The sequence below is a fragment of the Saprolegnia parasitica genome (genome assembly GCF_000151545.1).
Source record: "Saprolegnia parasitica CBS 223.65 unplaced genomic scaffold supercont2.92, whole genome shotgun sequence".
Lineage (NCBI taxonomy): Eukaryota > Oomycota > Saprolegniomycetes > Saprolegniales > Saprolegniaceae > Saprolegnia > Saprolegnia parasitica.
Genome location: NW_012156486.1, coordinates 116,308 through 127,489, shown reverse-complemented (window position 1 = coordinate 127,489; position 11,182 = coordinate 116,308). Strand labels below are relative to the sequence as shown.

The 11,182-nt window shown below is 56.1% G+C and overlaps 5 protein-coding genes across 5 annotated transcripts in view; 2 read left to right on the top strand and 3 right to left on the bottom strand.

Moving 5' to 3' along the window:
* Positions 1–843: 843 nt before the first annotated feature.
* SPRG_12648 (hypothetical protein) lies at positions 844–1,636 on the top strand (the record flags this gene model as incomplete). The annotated part of the gene is made up of 1 exon (XM_012352117.1): positions 844–1,636. The coding sequence occupies one exon, from the start codon at positions 844–846 to the stop codon at positions 1,606–1,608; it is 765 nt and encodes a 254-aa protein (XP_012207507.1). The 3' UTR covers positions 1,609–1,636.
* A 576-nt stretch (positions 1,637–2,212) lies between these two features.
* Positions 2,213–2,989, bottom strand: SPRG_12647 (hypothetical protein; the record flags this gene model as incomplete). The annotated part of the gene is made up of 1 exon (XM_012352116.1): positions 2,213–2,989. The coding sequence occupies one exon, from the start codon at positions 2,987–2,989 to the stop codon at positions 2,213–2,215; it is 777 nt and encodes a 258-aa protein (XP_012207506.1).
* An 801-nt stretch (positions 2,990–3,790) lies between these two features.
* On the bottom strand, positions 3,791–4,535 carry SPRG_12646 (hypothetical protein; the record flags this gene model as incomplete). Its single annotated transcript, XM_012352115.1, has 3 exons — positions 3,791–3,871; positions 3,904–4,415; positions 4,439–4,535. 3 exons carry the CDS (start codon positions 4,533–4,535, stop codon positions 3,791–3,793), a joined length of 690 nt encoding a protein of 229 aa, XP_012207505.1.
* A 1,808-nt stretch (positions 4,536–6,343) lies between these two features.
* On the top strand, positions 6,344–7,559 carry SPRG_12645 (hypothetical protein; the record flags this gene model as incomplete). The annotated part of the gene is made up of 4 exons (XM_012352114.1): positions 6,344–6,692; positions 6,740–6,873; positions 6,927–7,064; positions 7,110–7,559. The coding sequence occupies 4 exons, from the start codon at positions 6,344–6,346 to the stop codon at positions 7,557–7,559; spliced, it is 1,071 nt and encodes a 356-aa protein (XP_012207504.1).
* A 956-nt stretch (positions 7,560–8,515) lies between these two features.
* The window catches only part of SPRG_21173 (isoleucyl-tRNA synthetase), a gene marked incomplete at both ends in the record, with an annotated part of 3,484 nt that continues 817 nt past the window's right edge, over positions 8,516–11,182 (bottom strand). The window contains 7 exons of the mRNA XM_012352122.1: positions 8,516–8,962; positions 9,016–9,174; positions 9,259–9,403; positions 9,459–10,358; positions 10,423–10,899; positions 10,954–11,018; positions 11,071–11,175. Coding sequence (XP_012207512.1) covers positions 8,516–8,962; positions 9,016–9,174; positions 9,259–9,403; positions 9,459–10,358; positions 10,423–10,899; positions 10,954–11,018; positions 11,071–11,175 — 2,298 coding nt within the window. The remainder of the gene's footprint in view (positions 8,963–9,015; positions 9,175–9,258; positions 9,404–9,458; positions 10,359–10,422; positions 10,900–10,953; positions 11,019–11,070; positions 11,176–11,182) is intronic.

Sequence of the window (11,182 nt, the reverse complement as noted above, 5' to 3'; positions counted from 1 at the left end):
TATGCGCCATCGACGGCGGTACGGACGATCGCGTCATGCGCAGACGCTTGGTTGAGCCTTTGACGCGCTGCGCCTAGCGCGCTAGGTGAGATGGATGCAGCCGTGGCTTGTGCGCGGGTGCCCTACCATCGACGTCGGGCGGCGGTTGCGTATTTGCTGTTACGAAAAAAGCGCTGCTCCTCGGAACACACTCCGGTTTCTAATCCGGTAGGTCAAACTAGGCCGAATTGGGATGCCTGTGGACCCAGAAAAAGGATATTTCCAAAGGGAACACTGTTTTCAATCGATTTAACACGCCACCGTTGGCCAGTTTTCACGACATATATATATGGGTTTTGAAAAAAAACCTGGTGACCCCCGGACGAGGTTGTGTCATGATTAAAAATGCGCCGTCTACTGTTTAATAGTGTGCCAATCCAGCTCTTCGAGTCCGCCACGTCACGACCGCATGTTGATGCGGGTATGTATATTCCACGCAAGAGGCGACACGGAAGAGTGCCGTGCGCCCGTCGCTCGGCAAGGCAGTATTGCCTCATTCGTTAGCATCATATTTGAGAACGAGGCGTCCAAAAGAATGCTAATTGCCTGCTTTAACTCGGTTGGAACCAGATTGGTCGTGTCGTGTCTTTCGTCGAAAAAATGGTCGACAGAAGCACAGGAATCTTTGCGATTGCCACTGAGTCTAGTCGGTCCACAGGTGACTCACACCATGGCTTGGAAATCCCGTGGGTGGGACCGCGGTAGCGTACCGGCTGTTGCGACGCTGGGTGTCCCGTGGCACCCGCCGCATTGTTGCGTTTTCAGCACTTTTCAATTGCCTTGGTCGCACACAAACCCAGCGTCATGTGGCAAGAGATCGTCGTCGGCTGCCTCCTCGCCATCGTTCTCATCAGCTCTCTCGCTGTCGTGTACTACAAGCAGACACCCCTTCCGTATATATCCACTTTTGCACCGCTTCCACGACCCGCGTTGCTCTTGGCCACGCGCGCACTGACGGTGGTCTTTTACCTCGTCGTGCTCATTGACGACTTGAGTGCCGGGGGGATTCGCAATTACGACTACTATACGTTCTGGAACTTCAACCTCCAGACCATCTACTTTGCCTACAGCCTCGTCGTCCAATGGCGCAGTGTGCAGCAAGGGCATGCGCGCCGCCTCAACACGCTTTTTGACGTTGTCCTGGCCGACGCGCTTCTCGTCATGACGGTCTTCTGGGCCATCCTCTACGACAGCAGCAAGCCCTTTCGGTGGGTCGAAGTCGCGGAGCACGGCGTCAACTCGGTTCTCGTGCTTCTCGAGTTTGCTCTCAACGACTATAGTGTCCAGAAGCGCAGTGTCGTGTATGCGTCGTGTCTCTTTCCCGCAGTTTTTGGTGCGTTTGCGTGGGTCGGACGCTCGTCGTGGCGCGACGACTGGGTCTACCCGTTTCTCAACGTCACCGACACCGTCGCGCCGCTTTGGTACATGGGACTCATTGTCGGCCACGGCATCTTCTTTGGCGTCGCCCTCGGTCTCGCCAAGCTCAAGCGGTGTGTGCGTCAGCCAGCGACACCTTCTGAACCGCTGCTCTCATCGTACTTGTCGTCGGACGCGCTGACAAAAGCTTAGCGCAGATTGAAATATAGGACGCTTTCTGACTTGTTATCCACAGTCTTTTAATGCGTGTTTACCGATAGCATCCCCGAGTTGTCCATAGACAATGAATGGCTCGCAACACAGTGAGAATAGAATCAAACCTGCCCCTTAGACAGACAGATAGATCGATAGATCGATAGATCGATAGATCGATAGATCGATAGATCGATAGATCGATAGATAGATAGATAGATAGATAGAGATGCACCTCTATTCACATCCACCGGCATAGCCCTAACCCTTGATATCCCATGTATTTGGTCGGTAGATGGTTTAGCACTTTCAGAAACCTAGAACGACAGTGCAGGTGATGCAGCACGAGAAATCAGTTATCTATAGCATTCTATCCATCACGTGATGCAGAACAGGCTGCACTCAGTGGTGATCGCTCACGAAGCTCCCGCCGACGCCTCGGAGAAGTGTATGAACGTACTGGAACTCTCCAGATACTATAAGAGCGTATCGACGCCCTCTTGATACTATAAGAACTTAAACGCCTCCATGCGTCGCTTGTGGGGTGCTACGGGGACGTGTACAAACCCTCGAGTAGAATTGTATACTTGTATAAGTTAGTTGGTCAGACAAGGCGAAGTGGTTGGTCCTTCTCTTCATTGTTCAGAGGTGCGTCCAGCCACGGCGAGGTTACAGGCGGCGCGTGTCGGTGCCAATGCGCCTTGAGCTTGGATAGTCCCATCGCAAGACCAAAGAAGGCGCAGTGGCCGAGGAGCATCCCGAGGTACCAGAGCAGTGCGACGTCCTTGGTGACGTCCAAAAACGGGTAGATCCAGTCGTCAACCCAGCATTCGTGGACGACCCACGCAAACGCGCCAAAGACGTCGGGCAGCAGAAACGACGCATAGACCAGGCTGCGCGGCTGAATATGCAACTCGTTGAGTCCAAATTCGAGCAAAAGGAGCACCGAATTGATGCCGTGCTGGGACATGTGCAGCCACGTGACCGAGTAAATCGGCGAGTAGAGCACACCCCAGAAGACGCCCGCAATGAGAAAGCTGTTGGCAAAGATCACGTCAAAGAGGGTGTTGCGGCGGTGGCTGTCGACTGACCCGACGATCGACGCGACGATTGCCCAGCAAAAGTAAATGGCTTGGAGGTTGAAGTTCCAGAACGTGTAGTAGACATACTCGGCGGTCATGCCCGCTTCGATAAACTGCGCGAGGATGACGGTGATGTAAAAGGCGAGGCTCATGCACCGCACACCGAGCAGGACCTTGGGATACCGAGTTTGATAGCACACGGACGGTGGTGCGGGGGACGCTCGCTGGCGGAGCAAGAGGAGGACCGCGCCAAGAAGGACGAGCGCAAGAAAGACACCGACGACAACGGGTTGCCACATTATCTCGTGACTGGCAAAAAAAGAATGCCAAAAGACCGACCACCACCAGCGACGCGGACAACTAAACACCAACCATCGAACACCTGCGACCCACCCAGTTGGATTGTGCGGTGGGTTGTGCAGTTCGAAAACTATTGAGTGCAGGAGTCTATTCTTGCGCCTAATTTATTGCAGTCTGGGGTACGTTTGGTCTCAAATAGACTGCGTAGTAAAATAAAAATGAAGCGGCGAGAAATGCGTTGAGGCCAGATTGATGTCGCTGGGTGGCATGACCAGCAGCAATTGTTGTTGTTGTGTGTGATTGTACAGAAACCTGACCACAACTCAACGTTTCGCCATTTCGATGGTACATGTACAGTCCAGCATGATACCTCTGCAATTCGGATCCAACCATTAAGGATCGCATTGGGAACCACCATTGTATGCCAGGTATGACCGAAAGGTAAATGCATGTCGGATAATGACGATTTGTGAAAAAATGTGGCAGTAGATGCCTCATCCAGTGCTCAACCACTGTATGAGGCATCTACTGCCACAAAAATGCAGCAATTGGGTGCTGTCGTCCACGACCCAAACGTACGAGCGCAACACATTGTCTGACACCACGCCGGACGCAAGTCGATTCCACATCGCCGCGCTACAGCTTCGCATTATTCCTTTCGACTTAAATTGGCACTCACTTTCATTTTTTTCAACTGGATGTTTTGGAAGCTCCTTAACCGAGTGTACACAACGAAAAAGTCCGACAATTTAACGAGCACAGTTTTATCTATTGTAATAGACGGCCCACTTCCAGAACAACTAGACTTTTTGAACACTGATCGACTCGCGCATCAAGGGCGATGCAAGCTCCGTGGCATCGCGCCGAACACTCTGCTTGAGCTTGGAGAGACCGATCGCCAGGCCAAAAAGACGCAGTGGCCGAGAAGCATGCCCACGTACCACAGCGGGGAGGCAACCTTGTAGACATTGAGAAACGAGTAGACCCAATAGTCCAGCCAGCATTCGCGCGCGACCCACGCAAATGCAGCAAAGACGTCAGGCAGCAGAAACGACGCATATATCAAGCTGCGCGGCTGCACGGAGAAATCGTTGAGTGCAAATTCAAGGAGGAGCAGCACCGAATTGACGCCGTGTTGGGCCACTTGGAGCCACGTGACCCCGTATTTGGGCGAGTAGAGCACGCCCCAAAAGACGGCCGCGACGACAAAGCTGTTGGCAAAGACGACATCAAAAAGGGTGTTGAGCCCGCGGCTGTTGACCGACCCGACGACACAGGCGAGCAGCGTCCATGCAAAGTAGACGGCCTGGAGGTTGAAGTTCCAGAACGTGTAAAAGTTGTAGGCGGCAAAGCCAGATTTGATCCACTGCGCAACGAGCACGACGAGGTAAAAGGCGAGACAAAGGTACCGAAAACACAAGAGCGCTGTCGGGGACCGGGATTGAAACCGCGCGGGGGCGGCGAGTGGCGCTGCTTGAGCCCGACGGCGACAGCGCCGACGAAGACGAGTGCGAGGAGGACGCCAATAACAATCGGTTGCCACATGCAGAACAAAGCAAAAAGTGAACCAACGCCAAAAATGCCAAGCCCCCAAAATGACCTTCGGCAAACTGTTCGGCAACCATACCCGATGGCGTGAGCAACATGGCAACATGGAGAAGGTCCGCCAGCTGGAATTCAGTAAAGGGCACGACGTGACGTCATCGTTGGTGCAGGCTGTGTATGGATGGATCGGTCTTTCTCAAAGTACACAAACGTTAGGAATCCATTTGAATGGAAAGAGGCAACACGAGTTCGAGTTGAATGGTGCGCCGTCGTATCGGGTAGGGAAAAATGAAAAAGATTGGATTCATGGCCAAAAACATGCCGCGGTCCGAGTCCGCGGATGATGGCCCGTGTAACACGAGTCTCGTGACCAGAAGCAAAGCACTGATCGCGATGGACCCTGTGTTGTTATCAATTTGCGAGGTCCACGAGCAACAAACTAGCAGCTGTGAAGCACTCGGGAGAGAGAGTTGAAGAAGAGAACGAACCAGAGCCGCAGAGGAGTGTGTCCGAGAGGCAGGAAGTGGAAGGGCTGCTCACTGTACCTGATCTGGATTTATATTCATATGACGGAGACTGGCATAGTGAAATCGAGTAATAAAACTAATTCCGCTGGGAAAGGAAAAACAACCATATTTGAGTGATCCTTAGGGGAAACGAGCCACGAGCGCTGGTGAAAACCACTCGGATCCAAGCGTCGGGTGGATGCAACGGCCAAAACCAACCGTGAAGTGTCGAAATCTTCGAGTTGGTGAACGAACGCGTGGAGTCGTTGCGTTCTTCACAGTGCAGTACGGATGCCGAGCTTGCATGAGTGGATCGGGTCTATTGCGCCGTCGGCTTGACCCTTGTGCTACAGGAGCTTGCCTTTGTCATAGGTGCGCAAGTCTTTCATGGCAGTGTACGAGGATCGATCCCATGACCTCCACAACCGATGATGGGTGCCATTGATATGTCCGAAGCGATCGTGTACGAACTAGCCTTTCTGGATTTGTTATTTTGGCATGCAGACGAATCCATCGTGGGCATTTGAGTCACTTCAGCCGCGGCGATGGCGTCTCAGCGCTTCCATAGCCAATCACAATCGTCCTGTTGGAGCCAATCATCGTCGACAACGACCGTTCCGATTGCAATTCAGAGCGCGGGAAACATCCTTTATCCAGCGCACCGATTTGCAGCGCGAAGAATATATAATTTTTGCCACCGGGGTTTAAAATTTGTCGCCGCCGGTCACCCCCTCAGCGCCGTGGGTCCAGCTCCCAGCCTAATGCGGAATGCCTCAACAACCAACAACTTTGTCATCCTGGATCGCATCGTCCGCGTCCTCGCCACATTGCGTCTCGAGCGGTGCATATTGCACCTGTCACTAGGGTAGAAGTAGATCATGACGTGGATGATGTAGACGGCGCGGAGGAGGACGTTTCGCTCGTGGACGACGACGTCGTCGCCGTCGATGAGTTTCTCGTACAAGTGGATTGGGCCACAGAGGATTTTCAGAATGCCACGTCAAGCAACAGTTTATACCGTTTGAAACCCGTTTAAAACGCGTTTGAAACAGTGAAACAAACGCTTTTATTCTGCAGCCGGTCTATTCCCTTGGAAACAAATCACGAATCAACCGAGACAGGGGGGTTCTCTAGTCGGTAGCAAGGCAGAGCAGGGAGGGCGCGTACATGCTACTACAATACTGCGGGACATTGACAGTGGCCAGCTACGGTCGAAAGCACGTGGGTTGACCGCCAGACTCAGACTCGGGTGGTCAGGAACCAGGTGGTGATCATATCGCGATTTGCACTCGGCCGACGACAATGGAGTGGCGTGCGTCGCTGCCAATGATGCCGCCGCAGACGCCGCTGCGACTCGGGCTGCGCTTTCTCGGCATGGCGCTGTCGACTCTGGTTCAGTACTGCCTCGGCCGCTACACGCCGCCCGTCGACGGCTGGTCGCTCCGCACCGCGCTCTCGGTGCAGTACCTCAACCTCATCCTTGAGAACGAGCGCATGGCGGCGCGGCGCATGGCGGTGCTTTCGTCCAGGGTGGCCAACCTCGGCATCCGAGATAGCATCGCTGACGTCTCTGGTCCTGGCTTTCAAGGCCTCTGGCTCGGCGACGCCCCAGATGCCAGCAGCACCGACCCAATCCTGCTCTACATGCACGGTACGCTCGTCTCTTGCGTTCACGACCCATACCATGGACCATTACAGGTGGCGGCTACACCACCTGCGACGCACGGACGTACCTCTCTGGTCTCGCCGAGTTGCGCACGGCGCTGGCTACAACCCATGGCATCGATCTGCGCGTGCTTGCGCTTGAGTACACGCTGGCACCCGAGGCGCGGGTGCGCACTTTTAACATTGCATGTTGATGGCATGATGCACAACTTGTCGATAGTTTCCAACCCAGATCCACGAAGCCCAAGCCGCGTACGAGTACCTTGTGACGACCTTTCCATCGCGACATGTTTTTTGTTTGGGGACTCGGCCGGCGGCAACCTTGCCTTGGCCCTTTTGCAAACGCTGCGTGCCCGAGGTACCTCGATTTCCCTGCATCGATTGTATACAGTGTCTGAAACAGTGGATGGTAGCGACACCGCTTCGATCGCCCACCGGCGCTGTGCTCGTGTCGCCGTGGTGCAACGCCGACGTCACCGCGCTGGCGCCGTCGTATGCCAAGTACAAAGCCGTCGACGTCATCCACGCCCACCACCTGCGCCTCCACGTGGATGCGTACCTCCCGACGGACGCGCCGGCGGCACTGCTGCAGGATCCGCTCGTGTCGCCGATTCATGGCGACTTTACCGGCATGTGTCCGATGCTACTGCATTACGGCGGGAAGGAAGCGTTTAGCGACGACTGCAAGCGCCTCGAAGAGATCTTGTGGCGCCAAAACGTGCTGCTCACGGTTCAAGTCGAGCCCCTCGCCCCCCACATCACCCCTGTCTTGGGCTTCTTCTTCAACGAGATGGCGGCGCGCGGCGTTGCGGCCATCGCAGCCTTTATTGCTGCCACCGCCTCGACGACGTAGTGGGCATTGGATCGGGCACGACACACGATTCTTGTCGACATGAAACGCAGAGTCTGCGCGCGTGTACGACCATGTACCAGAAAAAAAGGTGCATAAAAAGAAATATATGGTACATGGACGCTCGGGAGCACTTACCATCGGCGTGTCGTGTTCAAGGCACTCGTATGAAATAGCGTAATTGCGCGAGCACTCCCAAAAGAGCGTGCCCTCGTTGGCGTCGTCGGTCCACAAGCATGCATTTTCGCCCCCCTCGATACCATGCCCCATTGGGGGGCACCCCCCGTGCTCGCTTAGCGGGTCAATCGGGCGTCAATACGTAAAAGAACGCGGCGCTCAAGCCTTTCGCAGCCACGCTTCGCCCCTTGTTGCGTTCATTCAAGGTCGCGCGTGTCGGTGACCAGAGCGTGCTGGGTACGGCCGCAGGCGACAACGCCGTCGTGCCGCCCCCGCCACATCGTTGAGGTACAGAAAAGCGTCGTGAACCGATTGGAACTCGGGGACTCGTGTGCTAGACGTACGGCGGCAGCGTATAGTGGAGCCGGTTATCGTTGACGGCCGCTGCCATACGAAAATGAGATGGTCCAAACGCCCATGAGCAATTGCAGCAAGATGTGGATGCAGAACACACTGTGGCTTGTACGTTTGTATAATCGCAACCGCCGATGGGCAGGCGGTGGATGCGAAGCGTCGCTCAGCTGCACCAACACCATACATAGTCTTCTTCAAGACCCGAGCAGCGCAATATCTCCAGCATTGTGCTCAGCGTGAGAGATAGCACCTTGTCCCGCGAATTGTCCGGAGCCCAACTTGTACGCAAGGTATTAGCGACGCGCGCTGTTCGATGGGCCTCGACGGCTGCGTGCCACCTGCAGCAGTCCGAAGGGTATGCAAAATCAAAATCTTGACACAAAAAAGGGTCCTCTATCCTCTCTACCAGCGTGCTATCGCGCCGACACTTAGGCGTCGTTGGGCGTGAGCGCGTCAACCAGCGCGTCGACGGTCGCATGGCCACACGCAATGGCGCAGCGTTCGCAGAGCGTGGTCATGGCGGCGTCAACGTCCGGCGAGTACTTCCAGCAGCGCGGGCACTTGTGGCCGCTCGCGAGCGTCACCGTGAGATGCAACGGCAGCGACGCGTCGCCGACTTGAAGCGTGTGGGACGCGTCCGTGGTCAGCGGCGTCAGCGTGATGCCCGAGCAGAGCATCATGTCTTCGAGGACGCGGCCATCGACGCGCGCAAGGATCGCGAGGAGCTCGGGTGATGCGCCGATGTGCACGTTGCACTCGAGCGTCGTCTTGACGTCGCCGGCGTCACGCATGGCTTCGACGACGCGGTTGACTTCAAACCGGAGCTGGCGGAGGATGTCCCAGTCCTTGGCGAGCGCCGGGTTGTGCCATTGCGCCTATCGTCATGGACACGATATTTTCAGATTTCCGCTTTTCAGCGTCGTGGTACCTCGGAGTGGAACCAGCCGTCAAGGAAGACGCTGCCCGGCACGTCGTTGATGAGCTGCTTGGTGTACTGTGCGAGGCGGTGCATGCGAATGTCTTCGGCCGTGTGGCAAATCACGGGTGCGATCGCCGTGTTGATCGTGCGGAGCGCCATTTCCAGCACCTACACACGTCCAAAAACACGTTGAAAATCCGACAATTGAAAATCGGAAAATCCAAAAAAACCGGAAATCCGAAAAAGACATACCGTCTGCGTCGACCGGCGGAGCGGGGATTGCGGCGCTTCGCAGTACAAGCGGTCCTTGCACGCTTCCATGTAAAAGGCCGAGAGGTCCGTCGCAATAAAGTGCGCGAGCGCTTGCTGCACCTTGTTGAACGCAAAGGTCTCATACCTACCCCTCGACATCAATACGGAAAATCGCAAAAAAAACGAAGAGACGAGCCTACCCGTCCGTGACGGTCGTCTGAAGCTCCGAGAGCAAGTGCAGCATGTACTGATCGAGCGGCGTCAAGTCTTCGTACGGCACCATGTCGGTGCGCGGGTCAAAGTCGTTCAAATTCGCGAGCAGAAACCGTGCCGTGTTGCGCACCTTGCGGACGCTGTCGCTGACCTTGACCATCGTCGAGGGGCCGACCGACACTTGGTTGGTGTAGTCGGTTGTCGCGACCCAAAACCGCATGGTATCGACGCCGTACGCAGGGATGTTTTGCTTTTTTTTGCCGTCAATAATGTCACTTGGCACGAGGACATTGCCGAGGGACTTGGACATTTTCTGCCCCCGCTCGTCCAAAATGAAGCCGTGCGTGATGATTTGCTTGTACGGCGCCTTCTTCTGCACCGCAAGGGACGTGAGGAGCGACGATTGGAACCAACCACGATGCTGGTCCGAGCCCTCGAGGTAAATGTCGGCCGGGCGGCCATCCAAAACGGCGAGCCACGAGCTGCCAGAGTCAAACCACACGTCGAGCGTGTCCATGCCCTTGCGGAACTTGGCCGGATCGTATCCGGGCGGCAGCAGCTCAGTAAGCGGCAGCGTCCACCACGCGTCCGAGCCGCCGTTGGCCGCCATGACACGCTGCACGTGTTCGATCGAGTCGGTCGTCAAAAGCGGCTCGTCCGTCTCCACATCGTAAAAGACGGGGATCGGGACGCCCCACGCCCGCTGGCGCGAGATGCACCATTCGTTCCGACTCGAGAGCGTCGCTTCCAAGCGGCGGCGGGACGACTTGGGGTGCATGGCCACGTCGTTGAGTGCGTCATGGCCGAGCGCATGCAGCGTATCGAGCTTGGCAAACCACTGCTTGGTCGCCCGCAGAATGATCGGCTTTTTCGTGCGCCAGTCGTACCTAGACATGCATGATTCCGTTCGTCACATTGTCCATCAACGCAATGGGGATAACATTGTCGTACGGGTAACGGTGGACGAGCTTGGCCGAATGCACGAGCGCTTCTGCCTTGGCGCTGAGCGCTTCGAGGACCGCGGCCGTGCCCTTGGTCTGTACAAAGAGGCCCGCGAGATGCGGACCGGCCTCGGCCGTGTACTTGCCCTTGCCGTCGACAAGGCACGTCATGCTGTTGTCCGTGCCAAACTGCGCGTGGTGCGCCATCCACGCCTGGTAGTCTTCCTGGCCGTGGGCCGGCGCCGTGTGCACCACGCCAGTACCCGCGTCGGTCGTCACATGGCCGCCGAGAAGCGCAATCGAGTCGACGCTCTCGTCCAACGGGTTGGCAAAGACGTTGCCGAGGACGTCGGCACCCGAGAAGGTCGCAACGATCTTGATGTCATGTTGCTGCAAGATCGTGCTGGCATACGTCTCGACAAGGTCCTGTGCCACGAGGTCGTAGGCACCTGGCGCTGTCTCGATGAGGGCATACGTCAAGTCGCTCCTAGAGAAAACAAATACGTGAGGTCGTCACGAGAGCGAGGTTAGGGTTGTGTACCGGAAGCAGAGACCGCGGTTGGCCGGGATCGTCCATGGCGTCGTCGTCCAAATGACGGCCGAGATCTAGTTGTCATGACGTGTGATTCAACAAAGACGGCCAGAAAGGATCGATTACCGTGGCGTTGGCGGCGTGGGCCGACAGGACACCGGCGGGGGCTTTGAGGCGGAAGCGAATGTACGCCGACTGCGACGTGTGCTCGTCGTTGTACTCGAGCTCCGACTCGGCG